The sequence below is a fragment of the Periophthalmus magnuspinnatus genome, chromosome 1, assembly GCF_009829125.3.
Source record: "Periophthalmus magnuspinnatus isolate fPerMag1 chromosome 1, fPerMag1.2.pri, whole genome shotgun sequence".
In the NCBI taxonomy this organism is placed as follows: domain Eukaryota; kingdom Metazoa; phylum Chordata; class Actinopteri; order Gobiiformes; family Gobiidae; genus Periophthalmus; species Periophthalmus magnuspinnatus.
The window spans coordinates 34,194,824-34,219,615 of record NC_047126.1 but is presented as its reverse complement, the minus strand read 5'-3'; the positions used below and the strand labels follow the sequence as shown (position 1 = coordinate 34,219,615).

Below are 24,792 nucleotides of genomic sequence, written 5' to 3'. Positions count from 1 at the left end.
ATGTAGTTACACGTGACTCATGTTGTTCACATTTAGAGCAACAGACTGAGCCAACAAACAGTAAACAAACAGGTGTGTAAGGTGGTTTTAATTATGTTAGTGGCTCTGTGGAGCACCACCCAGTAGTTTTCACACGTTAGTGGCTCTGTGGAGCGCCCCCAGTGATTTTCAAACATGTTAGTGGCTCTGTGGATCGTCCCCAGTGGTTTTTCACACATGTTAGTGTCTCTGTGGAGTGACTTAGTTCTGTTTATTTCTCTTTTGGGTCGGTCTTGCACCAAGCATCATTCACTCCAAACACCAGGACCCACGTGAGAGTCCATGTGATGATCAAAGAACTTATCTCCATGACAACGAGCGTCAAGAGACAGAGCCCCATGAAAACGCACGCACGCACGCGCGCGCGCACACACACACATACACACTCACTTCACCTGTACACGGAGGTCTTTCACCTGTAGCTAAACACACCGTGAGGACTGTATGTGACAACAGAGAGAATGACACAGACAGACCCAGACAGACCCAGGCTCACCCGTGCAGACAAACCTGGGCTCAACCAGGCTTCTCCCAATGATCAGCACACAGCAGGACAATGGAATCAAAGCACCAAAAACGGCTGACCTCAGGGCATCTACAACACTAGCCTCACAAGGCTAGATGAGTTGTCGGGTGTCTGTTTCTAATTTTTACACAGGAAAAGTAGAACACTAGACTAGTACTCTTGAACTCCACTACATCCTGCAGATCTATCCACCCAGTTTTCATAATCTCATTCCATGATCCGAACATAAATAACATTTCAAATTCATTTACTCATCAGTGTGTCCAGGCCATTACTAACAACGTCACAACCCCCTTCTGTTCCCAGAGCTTCAGAACAGCAGAAACACAGTACAGAGAAACAGGACGAGCAACTGTCCAACACCTCAGTTATCTCAAAAAGAGTCCGAAAGCTTTAAGTCGTCAGAGAGTTATAGAAACAGGTTATGTTAAATAGGAGTGAAACAGCAGTGAAACAGGAGTGAAACGAAACAGGAGAGTGAAACAGCCATGAAACAGCAGTGAAACCGGAGTAAAAACAGTCGTGAAACAGGAGTGAAATTAAACAGGAGTGAAACGAAAAAGGAGTGAAACAGGAGTGAAACAAAAAAGGAGTGAAACAGGAATGAAACAGGAGTGAAACAAAAAAGGAGTGAAACAGGAGTGAAACAGAAATGAAACAGCCGTGAAATGAAACAAGAGTGAAAACGGAGTGAAACAGCAGTGAAACCAGAGTGAAACAGGAGTGAAACCGGAGTGAAACCTGAGTGAAACAGGAGTGAAACCGAAGTGAAACAGGAGTGAAACTAGAGTGAAAACGGAGTGAAACAGCTGTGAAACAGCAGTGAAAAAGGAGTGAAACCGGAGTGAAACAGGAGTGAAACTAGAGTGAAAATGGATTGAAACAGGAGTGACACAGCAGAAGTGAAACAGCAGTGAAACAACAGGAGTGAAACAGTACACCAGCCCAGCCCGAATACTTTGACCACTTCAAAATGACCACAGGCCACAGAATGATTTTCAATTAGACACAATGAAAATTAGAACACACAGAAAATGGAGAAGAGACGCGGGGGGAGAGAGAAAGAGAAATAGAGACAGGACAGAGAAAGAAAGAAAGAGAGAGATAGACAGAGACAGAGAGAGAGAGATAGACAGAGAGAGAGAGAGAGAGACGCACCCACTTTGATAAAGAAGGAATTTGCTAATGGCCAGTGTTGATGGGGGACACTGTTTTGACACTGGGCCAAAGAGCTGAGTGCAGCACTTTTGTGTCGCTTTAGACGTCACTAGACACAGGTCGAAATATATTTTCTTAATCTGTAATTCTCGTAGAATTTGCCAGCGTCACGGCTCGCTAATGTGATGTGCAGCTATCCATAGTGGGCACCGACAGCATACGGCACTTTGTTGTGATAACGTTTACGGTGACGTCAGCTCCCATTGAACATATCAGTTTTCTAACTCGGAAGTCAGCGGACTTGTTTATTTTATTACGTTGTTTTAGATTAATATTGTGATTTTAAATGTGCAAATTATAACAAAATGATCCTCAGGTGTCAGAGATTAGAACTAGCACAAGCACAATTTAAGTGTTTTAAGTCTGAACAAAAGCATCAGGGTAGACTTTTATTTGTGTAAAAACTGGTCTTGTGGACTAGAATATGAAAATGTCCACTGCCCCATGTCAACAAGCATCAACATCCTCTGAGGGATAAATCTGATTATTTTTGTGTCAAATGGCACTGACTAAAAGTAGGCTGATGCCATTTTTGTTTGTTTGAATAATAAAAATCATAAAATTAACATTTAACAGTGTGTTCATTACATCTCTGGTGCGCCAGGGCCCCAACTACTATACTTTACAGCATCATGACACTGGAAGTGTTCTACATGTATGTCTAGGGTGGAATGTTCAGAGGTTATCCTGGTGAGAGCAATTGCTGCCAAAAAAAGTTTTCAGATCATCTGAAAAAATATAAAATGGATTTAAACATTTAAACATAAAAGTTTATGGTCCTGTTTAAGCGTTTGATTTTCAACAAACAGGTGAAAGTGACTAACTAAAAAACTGTCAGCTAATGCTAGCTAGCTAGCATTGTGACTGTAATGTTATTTGAGAGGGACTTGTTCAACAGCACAAATCAGCTCACCTGTGGTAATTCCAACCAAGTCAGCTCTTTATGGTCAGATTGTGTTAAAATAAAGCTCAGATTAAAGTCTAACGTTAGTAACAGACCTTCAGACAGAGCAGTGCTCTCAGTTAGCTGATGTCAGCCCGTCTCAAAGCGAGGCTCATCTCGGAGTGAGGCCCGTTCCTGAGTGAGGCCCGTCTCCGTGTGGATTATGGTCCCATTAACACATTCACAATCAGAGGGGCGTCATGAGGGGCAGCTCCATGACATAACTCTTGGTTGTCTCTTAAGCCTCGTTTCTGTTGTTCACTTTGGAGAGGGCAGACATTGGGCCAGCGTGGCACGGATCGCTTTAGCAAAGGCGTGGCTCCACAACAAACAAGATGATTGGACCAGAGAGAACGTCGACTCAAGACGACACAAGGGATAAATAGAACATAATCATCCCTCACCAAAAGCTGACTTGTCATATTGTCATATTTCCAGAGAGGTTCACCTTATGTGGAGTTGATGTGTCGCGAAACAATGCATGAACGTAACAGCCGTTTCCTGTTTATCAATGCACAGCACTCTCTTATAAAGATCAGACATATTATCATAATTATTAGAACATGAGCCAAATCCAGAGCGTTACATAAAGAGACATTAAATGTGGTGTAGAATCCGAGAGTTTGCTGTATTTATTTAATTTCTCGAACAATAAACCAGAAATAGCTTTGTGTTTACGTTAGCTTTAGTGTCAGCCACGTCTCATAGTGCCACAAACTAAATGTCTTTTTGGTCAAATTTGTCAAATTTGCTGGATCAGATATCGGCTTCCAAATATCAGTTCAGTCAATTTCCCGGTTGGACATTTAAACCAATGTACTGAGTCTGTTTATAGGCCGTACTGGGCTCAGAAAGTCAGTGAGTGCATTTACGTGTGTTTGAGTATCCCAGTTATGATCAGGGTTTTTGAGGGCCCTAGTTTTGAGTGTCTGTGTAAAACAGGCATGTCCAAACTGCGGCCCGGGGGCCAAATGCGGCCCTCGGACCAATTTTTCTTGGCCCTCAAGTTTCCAGGTGAATTGGCCTATTTTACTTTAAACAGTACTTTTTACTATATATTTCTGAAAATCTACTTTAACAAGCCCTTATCAAATATTTAATGTGTTCCATTGAGGATGTAAACATGAATAAAGGTCTAGTGGTTCAGTCTAACTTGTAATAATAACACAGATTTGAAGTATTCACTGTACTGGCGACCAGTCTATGGCCCTCAATCGGCCCTCGGCTTTGTCTGTGATTTTATATGTGGCCCTTCATGAGAAAAGTTTGGACACCCCTGGTGTAAAAGCAGTATCCTGGATAAGCCAGTATCCGGGTTATGAGAAACCAGGAAACTCTCACTGGGATATTCTGATAGTATTCCAGATACTTTGGAATGTAGACATAGCATTTGTATATCTGACACTGGAGCCATACTGAGTATGTGTGAACTTATGTAACAAATCAGGTAGGAGGAGCAACTTTCCCAAGACGACTCAAACTTCCACCTTGGCTTTTTCAGTAATAATATTAAAACGTGATTACATAATATTAAAAAGCTGATTTATCTGTTATTATCTGTTCAAATCTTGATTTATGCATACAATAGTGACATAAACACCCCAGAATCATCTAAAGCGGGTTCATGCAAACATTTTAAGACCCAAATGACAGCAGTAGTTACAGAGAGAGGGGTGATGTAAAGTCCAGTGTAAAGTGAATTGGAGCCAGAGACGATATCTGGAACACAGCAGCTAGCAGGTTAGCCATGTCCATTTATATACACAGCCTATGATATTATGTCCAAAATGGTTGAGCCCTGCGATAAACAGAAGAATCACTCTATTGTCTAGGGAAACGCACACGTTTAGTAAGAAGCAAACACAGCCTGCTTCAGTCTCTTCTCACATCAGAGTCTGGGGAATGTCAGATACAACGCCTCCACTTCACAAAGCCCACTGCTGTGTTACTACAGACACTACAGCAACACAACCCCTGCGCTCTTTGGGCAGGGTTTGGACATAGGCCTGTCACGAAGGTCCATGACTCTCCGTTCAACTTATTCTAAATGGAACCAATGTTTTTGTTTTCAATTAGGCATGGGATGTTATTGAAATTTAGTGTCACCATTATCATGGCCAAAATAATTGCAACTAAAGATTATATCACGACAATTATTAAAGTTGCTGACAGTTTAAAATGTAAAATGTTCTTCCAGTTTTAATCTCATAAATTATCTGTTTAAAAGAACTGTTTCAGCCTTATACTTTGTCATCAGTGAAAACAACTAGCAGAGAATATTCTGGATTCTGCATGGCTGTCAACTGAAATTTGGAGGCAAGAAGTTTCACACTAATACAAATTAATTTTTCTCCCATAAACCCTGGGACAAAAGATCTCTTTGTCAACCTACATATCCACATTGGAGTTGACAAGGTAATTTTCTGCTCATTCTGATGACACAGTGACAATTATCTTTGTTAGTGATTATCATGATTATATAAAATGTCCCACGAACCATGATTGTTGACCCTTTTTATCACAATGAATGATATTATTGTTTATGGTCTCATCCCGAGTTTCAATATTGTCTTTTATTGACTATATTTACTGAGGCCACATGCCGCGCTTCAAAATGCACTAAACTAAACAACTAAACACATGTGCTGAGAATACTCATTTTGAGTAACTGTATTCTGGTACACTTATTCATTTGGAGCTTACAGTTACTTTTCTAAAATCAAGTACATTTGGTCATGTGATGTTGGCTTTGAACTGCACAGAATCTGTGAGAAAATGCAAAACACAGCTCCGTCAGACCTCCATCAGGATAATGACTCTATCCACTGATCGTTCAGCATATGAAGCTGAAACAGTACAGTGGGGCAAAAAAGTATTTTGTCAGCCACCAATTGTGCAAGTTCTCCCACTTAAGAGAAGAGAGAGACCTGGTGTCTGTTTCTACATCAACAACACCTGGTGTACAGATGTGACTGTCATCTCCCAACACTGCTCTCCCGCCGTGGAATATCTGTTCATTAACTGTAGGCCTTTCTATTCTCCACGTGAGTTCACTTCATTCATTCTGGCCGCTGTTTACATCCCTCCGTGCGCGGACACGCATGAGGCCCAGCACGTGCTTGCGGAGCAGATTCTGAATGTGGAGCGAACCTTCCCGGACTCTTTACTGATCATCTTGGGGGATTTCAATAAGGGAAATCTGAGCCAGGAACTACCCAAATACAAACAGTTTATTAAATGCCCGACAAGAGAGCAGAAGACGCTGGAATATTGTTACACAACGGTCAGTGGAGCCTACAGAGCCGTGCCCCGCGCTGCTCTAGGATTCTCTGATCACGTCATGGTTCACCTCATCTCTGCTTACAAACAACGGCTGAAACTTTCCAAACTTGCTGTGAGGACTTCTAAGAAGTGGACCAGTGAGGCGGTGGAGGAGCTTCGCACATGTTTGGACACTACAGACTGGGATGTGTTCAAGGCTGCCACAGACAGTTTGGATGAGTACACAGACACTGTGACGTTATACATTCAGTTCTGTGAGGACAGCATCATTCCATCATGCACCAGGGTGACTTTTAACAACGACAAACCCTGGTTCACACCCAGACTGACACATCTGAAGAGGGAAAAGGAGATGGCTTTCAGGGCAGAAGATCGTGAGGGCTACAGGCGTTGCAAGTATGCGTTTAAGCAAAGAGGTGGAAAAGGCTAAAGCAAAGTACAATACACGTCTGGAGCAGCATTTCTCCACCAACGACTTTGCTTCTGTCTGGAGAGGGCTTAGGCAAATCACCAACTACAGGCCCAAAGCCCCTCCCGCCGTGGACAACAAACAACTAGCAGAAAAGTTAAACAGCTTTTATGCGAGGTTTGAAGTCTCACACCCCTCCCCCTCCTCCCTCACCATCATGGACATTACCTCCAAACCCACCTCAGACCCCCCCCCTCCTCCTCCTCCCCCACTGCCCTCACAGTTTTGGAGCAGGACGTGACAAAGCTTTTCAGGAAGCAGAACCCCCGTAAGGCCACGGGACCAGATGGTGTCTCTCCTTCCACCCTTAGACACTGTGCTGAGGAACTGGCTCCTGTCTTCACGGACATTTTTAACACCTCCCTGGAGTCATGTTACGTCGCAGACTGCTTCAAGCTGTCCACCATCGTCCCTGTCCCTAAGAATCCCAGGATCACTGGACTTAATGATTACAGAACTGTGGCGCTGACGTCTGTAGTCATGAAGTCATTTGAGCGCCTGGTCCTGCACCACTTCAAGTCCTTCACCTCCCCTCTCCTGGACCCTCTGCAGTTTGCCTACAGAGCCAATCGGTCTGTAGACGACGCCATCAACTTGGCCCTTCACTTCATCCTCCAGCATCTGGACCCCCCGGGAACCTACGCCAGGATCCTGTTTATGGACTTCAGCTCTGCGTTCAACACCATTCAATTCAATTCATCCTCCCTGCTCTGCTCCAGGACAAGCTCGCTCAGCTCAACGTGCCTGACTCCACCTGCAGGTGGATCACTGACTTTCTGACGGACAGGAGGCAGCACGTACGGCTGGGGAAGAATGTCTGGGACACTCGGACTATCAGCACAGGAACTCCACAGGGCTGTGTACTTTCTCCCCTGCTCTTCTCCCTGTACACCAACTGTTGCACCTCCAGCCACGACTCCGTCAAACTGGTTAAGTTTGCGGATGACACCACCCTCATTGGACTCATCTCTGACGGCAATGAGTCTGCCTACAGGAGTGAGGTGGACTGGCGGCTGGTGTCCTGGTGCAGCAGCAACAACCTGGAGCTTAACGCCCAGAAGACAGTGGAGATGATCGTGGACTTCAGGAAAGTCACAGCCCCCCTGCCTCCCCTCACCCTAACGGACTCCCCCATCTCCACTGTGGACTCTTTCCGCTTCCTGGGCACCTGCATCAACCAGGATCTCAAGTGGGAGCCGACCATCAGCTCCCTTATCAAGAAAGCCCAGCACAGGATGTTCTACCTGCGGCAGCTGAGGAAACGCAAGCTGCCGGTCCAGATGATGGTGCATTTTTACACAGCCATCATTGAGTCCATCCTCACCTCCTCCATCACTGTGTGGTTTGCTGGGGCCACTGCCAGGGACAGACAGAGACTGTAGCGCATTGTGTGCTCTGCTGAGAAGGTGATTGGCTGCAGCCTTCCATCGCTACAGGACCTGTACGTCTCCAGGACTCGGGGTTGAGCAGGCTGTATAGCAGCTGACACTTCTCACCCTGGACATGGACTATTTGAGCCACTTCCCTCTGGCAGGAGGCTACGGTCCATTGGGACCAGAAACTCTCGTCATAAGAACAGTTTCTTCCCCTTTGCCGTTTGTCTCATGAACAATTTATAATATTTGCACAAAACTGGACACTTTATAACACCAGTCACTTTAATAAGTCATGTTTGCACTGTTGTTCTGATGCTGCTGTCTGTTATATTTTCTACCTTTAAGTATTTGATTTGATTTTTTAAGCATATCTTTTTAACTTTGTGCATGCCCTTATTTGTATTTGTATTTATTCAGTGTGTTTTATGTCGCACTTTACCGAAGTAAGTTCCTAGTTTGTGAACTGTGTTCACAAACCACTTATCCTACTTATCCACAGGGGAGTCAAGGGGGGAAGGGCAGAGGAGTCTGTTGTCCTGGGGCTCAAAATTGGACTCTCTTCCTATTCATTTTTATTAGAGGGGGAGACTTCTTATGCCGGGCCCCAAAATTTCAGTCGATGGCTCTGCTCATCCAGAATATTCAATGTTAGATTGTAGTTGTTGTCACTGATAAAGTACAAGACTATAACAGTTCTTTAAACATAAAACTTATAAGATTAAAATTATAATTATTCATAGCCAGAAAATCTTAAAACTGTCAGCAACTTTAAACATTATCGTGATATAATCGTTAATCGCAATTATTTTGGCCATGAGAATCGTGACACCAAATTTCAGTATCATCCCATGCCTAGTAACAACTAAAATAACAAAATTTAAAAAAATAAATGAAATTATAAACTTAAGTCCTGTTTTTAAAAATTTATATGGACTTGTTTTGTTTGTTTTGTATTTTAAACAGGGCGCCCATGAAAAACACAGCGCGAGTGTCAGCCTTCATATACACAATGATAAGCAGATGTAGAACTTATGACAAACTAACTGACTCTGGAGTGTTACAATTCACGTTCAACTGTTTCGAAACCAAAATGAGGAAACTGTCGCGTTGTGTCATCTCCCAGACCCATGTTGTGTGTCCGAGAGATCACAAATGTCCTCACCGTCTACAGGGTGCGCTATTCTGGGGTCATATCATAGAACAGACACATAATTCCATAGATTATACTTCATATATTTACTGTCTCTATATGTATATAAAACGTAGAAAGTAGTAAAAACAAAGAAAAAACACTGAGCTCTAAAGATGAAAAACACACAGGCGGCATGTCACCATGGATTCCACGGAAATACAAAGTTAAAGCCATATTTCAGAACATTCTACATAGGTGAGTGTGAGTTTTACAACATACTGTGGAAGATTATAGTCAAAGAAATAACATTTTTCCATGGAAACGAGCTTGACGTCAGGTTTGTGGAGATGCAAGCCCGCTCGCAGTAAGGTACAAGTTCTATCAGTGCGAGAAACAGTTTTAGTTGAGTCAATTTTTTTGACTAAAAAAGGTGCACACTGTGACTTTAATAGTTTTGTTGTGCGTGCCCTTTCACCCTGATCACAGAGATAGGGCCTCCGTACTTTTGAAGAGGAAATATTGTTGGATATTACCTCAGTAATATAGAGCCATGCGTTGTACTTTCACTTTCCAAAACTCCATCATGAAAACAGCGTGTGGTGTGTGAGTCGCTTCAGCGGTGGAGTCTGGACAGTATGGCTGCTATGTGCATCTGGTAAATACATGACTGAGCAGAGCCTCCTGACCCTGGGCCTGGAGCCAGAGAAGTGGGAGTAGAACAAATGCTGAACCAAAATTAAAAATAATAATTCTATCAAATTCTAATTCAAGTGTATTTTTATAGCACAATTTAAACAACTTGAGCTGAACTAAAGCGCTTCATATAAACATCAACACAAAACAGACAGACAGGTAATAAGACACAGGAAACGAACAATAAAACACCCACATGTGCTGCCTAGTGTTAAATGCCAGGGAGAAGAGGAGGGTTTTCAGTCTGCTCTTAAACTGAGGCAGAGGGCGCTGTTCCAGCTGACCTCTGACCTCAGAGCTCTGGGTGGAGTAGAGGGCTGCAGTAACTCCCTCAGATAAAGACCCACACTCCCTGAGACAAGCAGAGGTGGAAGAAGTACTCCGTTTCTTAAAAGTACAGATGCTGGAGCAAAAGAATACTCAAGTAAAAGTATCACATGAGAAAATCTACTTAAGTAATAAAATACCCGTTTAACCAATAAGTATTTTACACAGATTTTGAGATCTTATACAAATAAAAAACAAATCTGTCTCAAAATCAAAACATTTGAAGCCATATATTTTTGTTTTTTCAAACTGCGAACGTGTTAAAAATAAACCCTCTGCCTTTTCACTGTCTCACACAATTATAAAAAGTACCATAAATTTCGGATTATAAGCCGCTACTTTTTTTCCACGCTTTGAACCCTGCGGCCTATACAGCAGTGCGGCTTATTTATGGAATTTTACTGGATAACGGCCACCGAGGGGCGCTCTCTAGCTGTAAACGTAAAAGTGAGACAGACGTGGGGAAAGATTCTGCTCTGAAGAATTCACTAGTTTTGATTTTGAACGATCATTTTGCGCATCATGAAATGGATATGATGCAGTTTTTAAGATAAAGAAGGAAATAGAGCAGGGGTCGGCAACCGTTAACATGCAAAGAGCCATTTGGACCCACTTTCCACGTAAAATAAAACACTGGGAGCCGCAAATACTTTTTGACATCTAAAATGAAGATAACACTGTGTATAATAATAATAATGTAATGGAATAATGTAGGTTTTATTTTCACGGACAAGCCTTCTACACATGGCAGATAAATATGGCAAAAATAACTTAAGTGCATAAAAAAATACAACTCACCAAACCGCTGCATCAGTGTGAGCTCTGCGCTGATTATGTGATTATGTCTACTCTGCTCCGCAGTTTCTTTCAAAAAAAATAAATAAATCTAAAAGCGTATCATTTAATCCCAGGTGCTTATTCTCCATGTGCCAGAGCAGTTTTGAAGGTTTCATTGCCTCATTTGCTTTTCCCGCATATTACGCAGAGCGGACTCTGCGCCTGAGTCACCTGTAGCGACAAACCCAGATTTTAAGTACGCATTGTCTGTTAAATTTATCTTTCTTTTTCTTGGAGGTCGTAGTCTCCTCTTCTGGCTCCTCAGTTGTCCTTTTCCCCTTTGTTAAAAGCTCTCCAAACACTTTTGTTTTGGCTCATTTTCACTCGCTTGTGGCTCTACTTTTGGGCGACATGTCTGATGTGTTATACGTGAAACGTCATCGCGGAGACAAGAGCAGATAATATACTTGCTACTACATCAAATAGATTTCTGTGGCGATTTCCAGCAGGATTTTCATGACACATCTACGGACGAGCTTATTAGTGTGTCATTAGGGACGGGCGAAAGTTGCTCCTGACCCCTGTGCGCACAGCATCTGAAAATCAGGGCTCTTTACGCAGGACTGTGAGCTGTGTCTGTGAGACGTGTTTGTTTTGTTCCGCGAGTGTGACGCTTATTTTGAGCAACGAAAAATAAGAAAATATAATTTTATTTTAAGATCATAATAATCTTCCAATTTAAACTACAACAAAAAAGAGCTAACACAAATAAAATACACTTCAATTAAATACTTAAAATTTATTTTCCCAAGCCACACAGAGCCGCAGTATAAGGCTGAAAGAGGCGCATGTGGCTCCGGAGCCGCGGGTTGCCGACCCCTGAAATAGAGCCACTGCACGTAAGCTCGGCATCAATGAATCCAACTTGGACAATGTAAAAGATGACAAAAGTTTTCAGAGGAAATAAAAGCAGATTTTCCGTGTTGGTGCAGTTTTATTTTCTAAACCTGCAGGTGTGTTCATCCCGTGTTGATGCCAATTTTCAGGCAGGTGTCGGTGCACCGTCTTTCTGTATAAATATCTCATGTTACAATATGAAAACCTGCAGCTTATATTCAGGTGCGACTTATATATGTACAAAATTTATTTTCTCTTCAAATTTAGCTGGTGCAGCTTATATTCAGGTGCGCTCTGTAGTCCGAAATTTACGGTACTTTCTACTTTTCAGCCCAGTTAAAAAATGTAGTAGATTAGAAAGCATAGATACAGCTCTCAAATGTACTGAAGCAAAAGTAAAAAGTTTACACTAAAGTACAGCTACTTAAAATGTTTACTCTAGTACAGTAGTTTACTATTTTTACTTTAAGTGTAACTGTTAAGAATCGATTCAGTCAACGTGCTGGAGGCATCTGAAAAGAGAATCCGTTTGTCTGGCAAGTTCAAACATGCTGAAAAAAATCTGAATCTGGAGGGAAAATATGTTAAGAATTTAAGAACTTACCGGTAAGTCTGTTCATCTCCTGATTGTCCACCTGACTTTTGTGATTTCAACTGATACTTTGCATTGAGATTACGCTGGGGATGTTCTACGTGTATGTCTAGAGCAGAATGTTCAGCAGTTACCAAGGTAAGACAATTATCAAACACAGTTGGATAAGTTTTAAGAGCATCTGAAAAGTCAAGAGAAAAACAAAAATACAAAATGGATTTAAAGAACACATTTTCAGGAGAATGCAATCGATCTGAGCATTCATGGTCCTGTTTAGGAATTTCAACAGAAAGGTGAGAGTGACTAACTGAAAAACTGTTGGCTAATGCTAGCTAGCATGTGATTGTAATGTTATTTGAGAGAGACTTGTTTAACAGCACAAATCAGCTCACCTGGTAAAGTTCAGATAAGCCAGTTCTGGTCAGATTGTGTTAAAACAAAGCTCAGATTAAAGTCTAAGAAAGCCTCAGACAGAGTAGTGCCCATAGTTAGTGTCACACTTCCACATAAGCTGCAAAGTATCAATAAAGACTCCCCTGACAACGCAGTGTAGTTCAAACTAGAGATTGACCAATATGCATTTTTTCATGGCCAATTTTGATTATTTTGCTCAAATTGTGTTATTTTTATTTATTACAAACTCACACACACACAGTTAAAGTGTTAATATAAAGCTTTGTGTGGACTTTTAGGCAGCAAATCAACAAAAACAAAATATTGGCCTATGCTGGAGATTTAAGGCTGATAGCCCATGCGCTAAAAACACCATATATCGCTGCTTCAAATGTCAACACTGTCGGCCAAAGTCCTGTTTGTTTGGAACTCGGGGTGGGACAATAAACAATGGTATTGTTTATCGTGATAAAAAGGGTTGACTATACAGTGGTCCCTCACTATAATCGCGGCTCACCTTTCGTGGCCTCATATTTTTTTTTTTTTTTTTTTTTTTAACAATTTTGCATACTTTTTATACAGTGTATGAATGGGCATTGTATTCTGCACCCTGCTTGGCTAAGGGACATCCAAATTTATGTAACTTTTGATCGATTTGACATATATTATTTTATGTATTAACATTTATTTGGTTCATTAGTATTATGTTTATTACGTTGTACTTATTTTATGAATAATGAATATTATTTATTATATTATGTTATGTTGGATACATTTACTTTCTTCATAGTAATATTTGTTCCTACTTACTGTTGCGGTACAGCACATTTGAGCAGCGCACCAATAAAAATGTAACAAAAGTGTGATGTACGATTTTTGTCTCTAATTTGACAGAAATTAATGTGAAGATGTGTAAGAACAAACAGAGCAACAAAAATAAAGTGGTTTGTAATTGTACCTCATGTTTTACACTATAACATAATGCAACACAGCATAAAAGTATTCAGAAAACACGTTACAAACTGCATTTCAATCCCGATATTCAGGATTCTGTAGCTAAATCAATTTTCAGTGTTCCTTTGTCACTGGCAGTAAATAAGGGGCAATTTGAGCTCGGTAAATGTCACGCAGCCGAAGAGCCGATCCGAAGAGCCGATCCCGGGCGGGCACCAACAAAGGGCCTGCTGGGACACGCTCCGAGCCGCGCGTAGACACCCTTAGCCCGTGTGGAGCCGCTTTGACCTCATCGTGAATCTAAACGCGGCAGGGTTTTTTCACATTGTCCAAAGCGACAACGTCCCCCCTGTGGAAACTTCACTTTTTTAACTGCTAAGTTGAACTAGAAGTAAACGGACATCTGACCCGGTCTGTGTGGCAATTATAACGCAGATCTGAGCTAGAGTGAAAACGCACTTACCCGAGAGAAGAAACACACGCTGTGGTCATCAGCAGATCAGATGAGTCCACATTCTGACCACACGGCCGCTCCACCACCGACACTTCCCTTTCCTTCAGCCATCCTCCTCTGGACGCGGCAGGGCGGGGCAAAGTGTGAGGATCGAGGCGGGGCTACGTATGAGCGCAGGATCGAGTGCAGTGCGTGGATCTGGACAGATTTTTATTATATTTTATTGTATTATATTTTATTATATTATATTAAAATTGTATTATTTTATTTATGTATTTTTTATTCACATATACAATGGTATAAACAAGAACATTGCAAGAGGCTTAAGCATTTAACATTCACATTCACAGGGCATGTGCAAAATTTTCATTATGTATTTAGCAAATGTAGAAAAATAAATACAATAGTACATTTTATATTTCAAAATCTGTGCATACTGCTTTTGTTTTCAAGGCTTTTGGGTTTGTACAATAGTTTAGATAATTTATATAAGAGGATAAATGAGATGGATTGATTGATTGATTGAGGACCTAATATGAGACCACACAGTGGCAATCTTACTGGGGGAGCTTAGTATTTTGTAAAAGTCTTTTGTGGCTTTGGGGGTGACGTTCACTCTCCTCCACACAGAGGTTGCTTGACATTCTCCAGATTTCAACCCTCCGAGAATCTCCTCCACTCGTCTCATGCTTTCCTACAGGCTGCTGTCTGGTTGTTTTCCCCTTCCCCGTGGTTGCCAAGTTGAGCAAAACGTTACTAGACCGATGAATGCCAGGATTAGCACAGGCATGTTTGAGATGAGCAAGGCGCCGGTATTATCGTGAGATCAAGGTGGGTGATGGTGGGGGAAAAAACAAGCAACTGCTGCTGCCTTCACTTCCTTTTAGTGGACTACAAAGCCCAAAGGTACGATGGGAAATGCAGTGTTATCAGCAAGTGCGTCTGACAGCGGACTGGCAGCTGATTGGATCCGATAGAAACGTGGTGTGAAGCTTTCCTCCTCTTTCTTTATCGCTTCCATCTGCTTCTACTCTTATCAACACCGATGCTTAACAATAGACAGAAAGGCCCCGGGTGTGACAGCACCTCCTCGTCCAGTAAGTAAAGAATTCTTTTACTGATGGCTTAATTCATCTTTCTTCGTCTTGTACAATCTTTGAATCTTAATATGCAGCCTTGGCCTATGATGCCACCAACGTCACCACCGCCACCGTCGATCTAAAATGATTATGATAAATTACAATTAGAACTGTAAAATAAATATCCATCCATTTTCTTCCGCTTATCCGGGGCCGGGTCGCGGGGGCAGCAGTCTAAGCAGGGACTCCCAGACTTCCCTCACCCCGGACACGTCCTCCAGCTCCTCCGGTGGGACCCCAAGGCGTTTTATAAATATATAAAATAAAAACGTACAAATTATAAAACACATACCTCGCTGGTTGACTTGCTTCGGAGGAAGAATTATCTGAAAATACACCTTTATTAACTTTTTTTTAGTCTTTTATTATTATTATTTTATATATATATATATATATATATATATATATATATATATATATATATATATATATATATATATATATATATATATATATATATATATATATATATATATATAATGTGTGTGTGTGTTTTTATCATAAAAAGATCATAATATTTTTACTGGCTTGAATTGCCGACACGCCGCACTTGTAAACCAGGCGTGCGTCTCTATCAATGGCCCGGCGGAACCAAAACAAAACCAACAGTTCCCACCTGTCCCATCTTTTATTCTATGCAACACTTCAAATAACGCGAGATCAATCCAACTCCCGAGACTCTTGTGTGATCTGAGGCCGCCTCACTGGACTCGGGAAGTGTCCAGTGTCCAGTGTCCAAAACATAAATAACCATCATAAAAGAGAATAATAAAAACGGCCCCACAAACTTCTGGGTGAATTGAGTCAAATTGTCATGAGCATGAGTCATTTTAAGGCGTTTTTAACATCTACACTTTATTCAAAATGGATTCTACTAAATTTTAGAGTGATGCGGTTGTTTTAAACTGTCTGGATACGTTTGGACCATGAGTTTGGACGTCCCTGGTTCTGTTCACGGTCCGGGCACTAGAGGGCGGTGAATCGAAGCATCACGTGACAGACACGGAAGAAACGCAACCTTTTTTCCTGATCTGACCCCTGAGTGTGTGTGTGTAAATGTGAAAACATTTATGCCTAGACCTCACGGATCCACAAATCGAGTTTGAAATATTTCCCAGCATGCTCCCGCCTGCTGCAGTGTACCAGTTTCCCTGGGAACTGAACTCTGGATCCGAGCAGGAAGGGGACTCTGTGCGGACTTTTGGCAAGTGGGTGACCTGTTTGCGCTGTTTATGAGTAGTGATGGGGAGAACACTTTCAAAATGTATTTACAGAATTCTGAAAACCCAGATTAAACTGTATTTTGTTTTCTCACACACAGTCCAATATTATAGTGAAAATAACATGACGTATAATGGAGCTCAACAGTTCCGCCCTTACTACATTTTTCATTCATTTTTTCTACAAACTTTCCGAACAAAAATCATGTCTTATTAAAAGTTTGAAAGCTCAGGGCTAATCAGCTACATGGTAATTAATGACCACAAGTAATTTGATTTAAAATCTGTTAATGAATCATAAATAGCTAAGTTATTAAAGCATTTTGCTGAATCTTGCCTTTTAAATAAGCTTTTTGGGCTTAAAACATATACTGTATGTATAAATGGACATAGCTAACCTGCTAGCCACCCAGGAAGTGGTCATGGACGCACTTCCGGTTCCATCAGTTCTGGCTCAAATTCACTTTACACTGAAAAAACTGTGGCCCCTCTCTGTAACTGCTGCTGTCAGACTCATCATTTTGGTCTTAAAATGTTTGTATTAACCCACTCTACATTATCCTGGGCTTTTCAGTATTCTGTCTGTAAATCAAGATTTGAACATTAATAACAGACAAATCAGGCGCCTTCCTTCTCCTAGGTCGCTCCAGCTAGCGTTAGCAACAAGTTTGATTGACAGGGTTGCTAAAAGCCTACCCACTGCTGAACCAGCTGTGCGGGCGGGAAGGGGTGTTACCTTCCACAGCTTCACCCGGGATTGTTTTTTTGGTTGCTATGATAGTCGTGGTCGGAATTCCAAATATGGAACACTTTGGAGCTGAACGCTTTGGGTGACACCACACTCACTTAGTCCACTTCTTTATAGATTATGGCTTAAAACATCTATATTATGGATATTAGTTAGCGCATAGCTAGTTAGCACGTAGCTGGTTAGCCTCTGCAATGCCTTTGAACTCTTAATATTATAATTTTTCAAAAAGTCTATGGGAAAAATGTATTAAAAATGCACTTCTGGAACCTGAACGAGCGTTACTGTTGAGTCCGTAACAATCAGCTTAATGTTTGTTCTGTTTTCATTCATATTTCATAGAGATACAAAATGACAAAACACGTCTCCCCACATGAGCTGTGTTTTCTATTTTTTCAGTGCAGTTCAAAGCCATTATCTGAATACCACCAACTGAAAGAGTAACTGTACAGTTCCTCTAAATAAGTATTCTGAACAGTATTCTCGGTACATGTGTTCAGTTATTTCCAGTCCTGTTTTTGAGCACACCTTATCTGAAATAGTTTAATACATTTGTTTTTATTTCAGACTCACGCAGTACGACCCAGAGAAGTCCTTGGCCACGCTGTCGACACACCACTCTTCAAAGCACCACTGTGTCATAGTTCACACCCTGTTTGTTGAGCCATTTGACGCTGTAACCGGAGCTCAGTATATAGTCCTTGGAGAGTTGGAGAATATAGAGGGTAAAAGTATTTCATATGTACAGTCTTTACAGTGTCCTGATGCTCACCTTGGTGTTTCTGTTCTACACAGGTGTGGGGGTGATGGTTCGGGCTCGTGTGCTGAACTGTGTTGATGGAGCAAATATTGCCCTCCTCCAGAGAGCAATCAATGATCAGAGAAGATTTTTGGAAGAGAGGAAGCCTGCTGTGAAAGGCGGAGATTAGATCACATGACTGTTATAGAAGCAGCTTGCATTTAAAACAATGTCAGCATCTTGAATGTTTATGAAGCTACAGGCTTAAATGAACTATACCCCATACAAGGTAACTACAGCAGTTGGCCCACACCATAGACTCTATGAAGAAGTGGACTAAGTGAGTGTGACATCACCCATAGTGTTTGGCTCCAGTCAAATGAAGCTTATTGAGGCTAGAAGTTACAGCGGCCAATTTGGAGACGAGTTCCATATTAGGAATTCTGACTTCAAGTATCATAGCAACCAAAGAGCCAATTACAAGCGAGGCTGTTGAAGGTAACACCCCTTCCCACCGGCACTGCTGGTTTAGCAGGGAGCTGGGAGGACGTCACCTGACACGAGTTGGACACAAATAATCAGCAGCTTGTGTAAATTTACACATGTTAAGTTTAAATAGATTATCCTATAATTGTACTAATAATAAAATAGGTCTGGACTGGCGTTTTATTGACAATGTTGCGTCCACCCCCTACTAAACCAGTGGTGTGGGTAGGAAGGGACGTTACCTTCCACAACTTCGTTCCAGATTGGCTCTTTGGTTTCTACGATACTCGCAGTCGGAATATTTACTATGGAGCCTGGCTTCATTGCTCCAAACACATTTGCAATTCATTGTAACATTAATAAACTAATCAGATGCATTTAGGCAATATCTCATTTTTTTCTGTTGTTGGAACGACACTACACAACAATGGAAAACTAGCAAACACATTGGTTACTATTAAACCATAAGTTTAACCTCATAGGTGGTTGTCTATCCCGTGTAGGATAGTGACAATCTACAGACACGTCAGTCTTTTCATTAGCTGGACTGGGCTCTGGTACAGATGTTACACTTGACTGGTTTGACTGACTGGTTTTGACATTTCTACAGGAAAGTAACATGGTTCAGGTACAAATACATCAGCATTTTTTTTGAGAGTCAACAGACAGTTTTGGAGTGGTGCTAGGCATCTCTAAACATTGGTCTACATGGCAGCGCCAAACCCCATCAGCTGTCTGGACAGTGTGGCGACAGTGGCTCAGTGGTTAGAGTGTTGGTCCCCCCAACCCGAAGGTTGGAGGATCGAGGATCGGACCAAGTTCTGTTGTTGTGTCCTTAGGCAAGACAGTATGAAAGTGGTGTGTGTGTGAATGACAGGTGGTGGTCGGAGGGGCTCATGGTGCAGATTGGCAGCCTTGCTTCTGTCAGTCTGCCCCAGGGCAGCTGTGGCTACAATAGTAGCTTACCATCACCAAGTGTGGAATGAATGAATAATGACTATAGTGTAGCGCTTTGACAGGCTTTGACAAGCCTTTAAAGCTCATTACAAGTGTAAGACATTATTATTATAGTGTAGGAGACAGGGCCAGTTTGGGCAGTGGCAACTTTACCTTGCTCTGGTCATTTCTGGCCAGCACTGAAACTCCAGGTGCGAAAACTCGATCCTTTGCATGAATGTCTTTCTGTTGGTCTGCCTGAAAAATGTCTTTTACTGGAGGTTTGAGAAGGTCCAAGCTGGTACGAAGTTTTCTGTTGAAAATAAGGCTTGCAGGAGATGCCTTGGCGGTTGAGTGTGGAGAGGTGCGAAACTTATGCAATCTTTTGTGCAGAGTGCCTTGTCCTTGTGAGGCTTTCAGTGCATGTTTGACGATTTGCATAACCTCTCTGCTAACCCATTAATTGCAGGGTGGTATGGAGCTGACACTTAATGTGTTGAACTCCACTGACTTGTAGAAAATCAGACATTTCTTTTGACAAAAGTTGGGGGCCGTTATCTGAGATGAGCTGAACAGGAGCCCCGAAACGGCTAAACATCTCTCCAAGCTCCTCAACAGTCTTTTCTGCTGTAGTGGAATTCATAATAGCTACCTCTGGCCACTTGCTATGAGCATCGACAGCGACCAGGAACATTCGGTCTTCAAATGGACCTGCAAAGTCTATGTGAATGCGGTACCAAGGGTCCTGTGGAAACTCCCATGGATGCAGTGGCGCTGCAGGTGGGTTGTTACAAGTCTTTTGACAAGATGAACAAGATTTTGGCCATATTTTCTATCTGCTTATCTAAACCTGGCCGCCAAAAACAGCTCCTGGCCATTTCCTTCATTTTCACTATCCCACGGTGACCTGCATGCAGCTGCTCTAACATATTAACACGCAGTGAATGTGGAATGATAACCCGCCTTCCCCACAGCAACCTGACTGAACAGAAAGCTTCCACCTTCTATCAAAAGGTTTGAGGGTGGAGCTGTGACATTTTGATTGTCCTTTGATTACCATGTCCATGACTACTGACAGGTCAGGGTAATTTCTGGCAGCTGAAACTGGTGCCTTTTCCACATTTGTGAAATAGAAAATGTCCACTTTGTTAGGTTCATGTTTGGTAACAGGGAGTGATAACCTGGAAAGTCTATCTGCATTGCACTGAGAGTCAGATTTGCGATACTTGATGTCATATGAGTGAGCTGACAACAATAAAGTCCACCTTTGAAGCCGTGAAGCTGCAAGCGATGGTATCCCTGTGTGTGGTCCCAAAGTTGTTGTCAGAGGTCTGTGATCCGTTAAAAGAGTAAACTTCCTTCCATACAAATATAGGTGGAATTTCCTCACTCCAAAGATGATGCTCAGTGCCTCTCATTCCAAATGAGCATAGCATAGACTCAATGTCCTAGAGGCAAATGCAGTTGGTTTTTCCTCACCATTTGGAAACGTGTGAGATGACGGCACCTAGTCCATAGGGTGACGTGTCGCAGGCCAGCTGGATTGGAAGTGAGGGATTGAAGTGTGTGAGAAGCTCTGATGTGGTGAGTGCCTTTTTTGCATTCTGAAAAGCTTTTTTGACAGTCACTCGTCCATTTCCATTTCTTGTCATGACATAACAGTTCATGTAACGGCTTAAGCAGTGATGCAAGGTTAGGTATAAACCGTCCATGGTAGTTCAGGAGGCCTAGAAAAGATCTCAGTTGACTCACGTTTTCAGGTGCGGGTGCATCCATGATAGCTGCTATCTTTAAAGGAGCTCTGTGTAGGCCTTTTTTCATCAATCACGTGTCCTAGGTACTCCACATATGGTCTGAAGAACTCACATTTCTCCTTATGAACTCTGAGCCTGTATTGTCATAGCCTTTGCAGTGTGGCATCCAGGTTGCAAAGATGCTCTTCGTCGCTTGCACCTGTGCAGAGAATATCATCCAAATAACACTGTACTCCCTGCAGTCCACTCAGAATCTGATCCATGGCCCGCTGAAACAGAGCCGGTGAGCTGATGTGATGCCAAAAGGTAATCTGCAATACCTGAAAAGTCCTTTGTGCATATTAATCGTTAGCAACTCACATGATTATTCATACACATGCATTTGCAGATAAGCCTGGTTAAGGTCAATTTTGCTGAACTTCTGACCTCTGCTCAGACCTGTAAACAGATCTTCAATTAAAGGTAGTAGACATTGCTCTACACTGAGCAGTGGATTTACAACGACTTTAAAGTGTTCACGTGTTTGTATTCCTCCATTCTTTTTGGGAACTGGCGTTATTGGGGTGGCCCATTCACTGGTTGTGACAGGCTCCAAGATTCCACTTTTAACTAAAGAGTCCAGATCTGCTTTGACTTTATCACGTATGGCATAAGGCACTGTTCTGGTCTTCATGAACACAGGTTTATTTCCTGGTTTGATGTGAAGTTTCAGGTGATTTCTTTCATGCTGCCCAATTCATCACGAAAAACTTCCTTTTTGTCCAGGATAGCTTGCAGTTGTGAAGAACCGTTAGACAGCCGGTGGATTTCTTGCCAGTCGAGATGTCGTGTTTTGTACCACTCACGCCCCATAATGGGAGCAAAGTTTCCCTTGGTGACATACACTGGGAGTTTGGCCGTTTGGTTATTGCACCGAACAATAATATCAATCATTCCTTTCATGTGCACCTTGTGCTCAGCGTATGCCTTGAACACTGTGTCAGATGGGGGTAATACACTGATTGTAAACCTAATATGACACAAGCGATCCTTTTGACCCTGTGTCTATCTGCATTTTGACTGGATGACCCTCCAACTTGGGTCTGGCCCAGTAGCAAAAACTCATGTTTTCTTCAGAGGAAGCGCTTTGGTCATACCCTACTGCATTTACATGTTTTTTCTTTTTGAATTTGTCATAGTCTCTTCTTTTATCCTTTTTCTTTCCTTTATCTGTGCTTTTTTTTTTTTATTTCAACAGGCTCTACATGTCCTTTCTTTCCACACTGACGACAGTCCATTTCTTTGCACCAACAGTCGGAAGCAAGGTGACCTGGTTTACCACACCTAAAACATGGGCCCTGAATATTGCTTTGGTTGCTCGCAATTTTGTGCTGTACCTGTACCTGTTGTGTTTAGTTGTTGAGCTTCCTTAGATGCCATTTCCATATCCACACTGATTTCACTAGCCTTTTTAAGTGTTAAGTCATTTTCGATTAGCAACTTTTTCTGTGCTGCCTCATTTCTTAGTCCACACACCAGTCTGTCTCTTAATGTGTCATTCAACACATCACCAAACTCACAATGTTCAGCCAGTTTCCTCAAAGCTGCTACGAACATGGTGACAGACTCCCCTTCCTCCTGATTTCCTCGGTGAAACCAGAATGTTTCTGCGATGACAAGAGGGTTGGGTGAAAAGTACATGGTGAGAGTGTCAACGAAAAGCACGTTAAATGTCTTTGGTCCTATTACACTCAAAAATGAGGGCACTACTTTTTCAGCCTCAATACCGTTGGCCTCCACAAAATAGCCGAAACGCTCCGTATACGAGCTCCACTGCATCAACACATGTTATGCACTCAGTGTAAAAGAGCATTAATACATTCGGTGTGTGATTAGTGGTCCGTGTCTATAGTTATAAGAAAGAGTCAAAATACATAACAGTTTACTTATGGTAGACAAGAACCAGAAAACAGGATGGTCACAGGAGACTCTTGTTTGGGTTTCCATGCTGAAATCCAGCTTGATTTGAACATAACCTAAAACCTAAAACAACTCTGAGCAGTCCTTGTGAACCATTTCATGGGCCACATTTGACCCTTTAGAGCACATATGTCAAATTCAAGGCCTGGGGGCCAAATGCAGCCCGTGACGCCGTTTTATGTGGCCCACGACAAGGTAAATTAAAATGTATGACTGTCTTAAAATGTCTGTTTATCAGTTATCAGTTTACGCAGTTACACAGTCATATTTTTTTAAACCATTTTTCTGATGTGGCCATCGATGAAATTGGGTTTGACACCCCTGCTTTAGAGGGCTACGTTTGTACTGCGGGCTCTAGTGTGGCCTCAAGAGTTAAGTGAGTGTCCAGTGTCAGTGTGACTGAGGCCAAAGTCTGTACTAAAGTCTGAGGTGTTGAACAGTGAAAGATGAATGGAGTTAAAGTGTTCTGAAAGGTTAATATTGATACAGTGAAAGATTTGATAAGGTTTTAGGTTAAAAATTGCTCTATTTACCTTTATGTTGAAAAGATTTCTATGTGAGACACATTGGCTCCATCTTATGGTTATTTTATGTACTGCATAATAGCCCTTTACAATTAAAGTTGGAACAAATCTTGAAAAAACACAGGACATGGTCAGTGTTTTACTTTCATATAGCTATCTACAGCACTGGTTTATATATTCTTGTATTCCCAACTTCACATTTGATTCAGGATTTGTGGCACTTTCATCAAAACGGTGTTATTCACTTGGACTAAGTATTACGAACCTACCCTCCATTAATGAATTTCCATTTTCCACTAAAAATTATGAACTGAAAATTAAAACATGAACCTTCTATGAATTGCCTTTAAAGAGTAATTCTTCATGTTGAAATATTTTTAGATATTATGGTATGAGATGGTTGAGGTCTCAGAAAAGTTTGTATCAAATATGGTCTGTGTGGCCTTATGTAAAATCCATCCATCCATTTTCTTCCGCTTATCTGGAGCCGGGTCGCGGGGGCAGCAGTCTAAGCAGGCACTCCCAAACTTCCCTCACCCCAGACACGTCCTCCAGCTCCTCCGGTGGAACCCCAAGGCGTTCCCAGGCCAGCCGAAAGACATAGTCCCTCCAGCGTGTCCTGGGTCTTCCCCGGGGCCTCCTCCCGGTGGGACATGCCCAGAACCTCCCTAGGGAGGCGTCCAGGAGGCATCCTGAGCAGATGCCCGAGCCACCTCAGCTGGCTCCTCTCAACGAGTAGGAGCTGCGGCTCTACTCCGAGCTCCTCTCGTGTGACTGAGCTCCTCATCCTATCCCGAAGAGTGCGCCCAGCCACTCTGTGGAGGAAGCCCATTTCAGCTGCTTGTATCCGCGATCTTGTCCTTTCGGTCATTACCCAGAGCTCATGACCATAGGTGAGGGTAGGAACGTAGATTGACCGGTAAATCGAGAGCTTTGCCTTTTGACTCAGCTCCTTCTTCACCACAACTTATGTAAAATACTCACTCACTCATGAACAAGACCCCGAGATACTTGAACTCCCCCACTTGGGGCAGAGACTCACCACCCACCCAGAGAGGGCAAACCACCTTTTTCCGGTCGAGAACCATGGCCTCGGATTTAGAGGAGCTGATTCTCATCCCAGCCACTTCACACTCGGCTGCAAACCGCCCCAGTGCCTGCTGCAGGTCCTGGCTCGATGAAGCCATCAGGACAACATCATCCGCAAACAGCAGA

General features: G+C 42.3%; 2 protein-coding genes across 2 annotated transcripts in view; one reads left to right on the top strand and one right to left on the bottom strand.

Annotated features, from left to right (window-relative positions):
• The window catches only part of LOC117380307 (inactive rhomboid protein 2-like), a 42,509-nt gene extending 28,317 nt beyond the window's left edge, over positions 1-14,192 (bottom strand). The window contains exon 1 of the mRNA XM_033977132.2: positions 14,082-14,192. The gene's annotated coding sequence lies outside the window, so the exon portion shown is untranslated. The remainder of the gene's footprint in view (positions 1-14,081) is intronic.
• Positions 14,193-16,209: 2,017 nt separating this feature from the next.
• Positions 16,210-18,780, top strand: ten1 (TEN1 subunit of CST complex). The gene is made up of 3 exons (XM_033978108.2): positions 16,210-16,419; positions 17,747-17,904; positions 17,975-18,780. Exons 1-3 carry the CDS (start codon positions 16,331-16,333, stop codon positions 18,106-18,108), a joined length of 381 nt encoding a protein of 126 aa, XP_033833999.1. The 5' UTR covers positions 16,210-16,330; the 3' UTR covers positions 18,109-18,780.
• Positions 18,781-24,792: the final 6,012 nt, after the last annotated feature.

Coding starts and splice junctions, on each gene's coding strand:
- ten1 (XM_033978108.2), top strand. CDS start 16,331: ATGCTCCCGCCTGCTGCAGTGTACCAGTTTCCCTGGGAACTGAACTCT. Junction 16,420..17,746: donor TCTGTGCGGACTTTTGGCAA/GTGGGTGACCTG, acceptor TTTTTATTTCAG/ACTCACGCAGTACGACCCAG. Junction 17,905..17,974: donor AGAGTTGGAGAATATAGAGG/GTAAAAGTATTT, acceptor TGTTCTACACAG/GTGTGGGGGTGATGGTTCGG.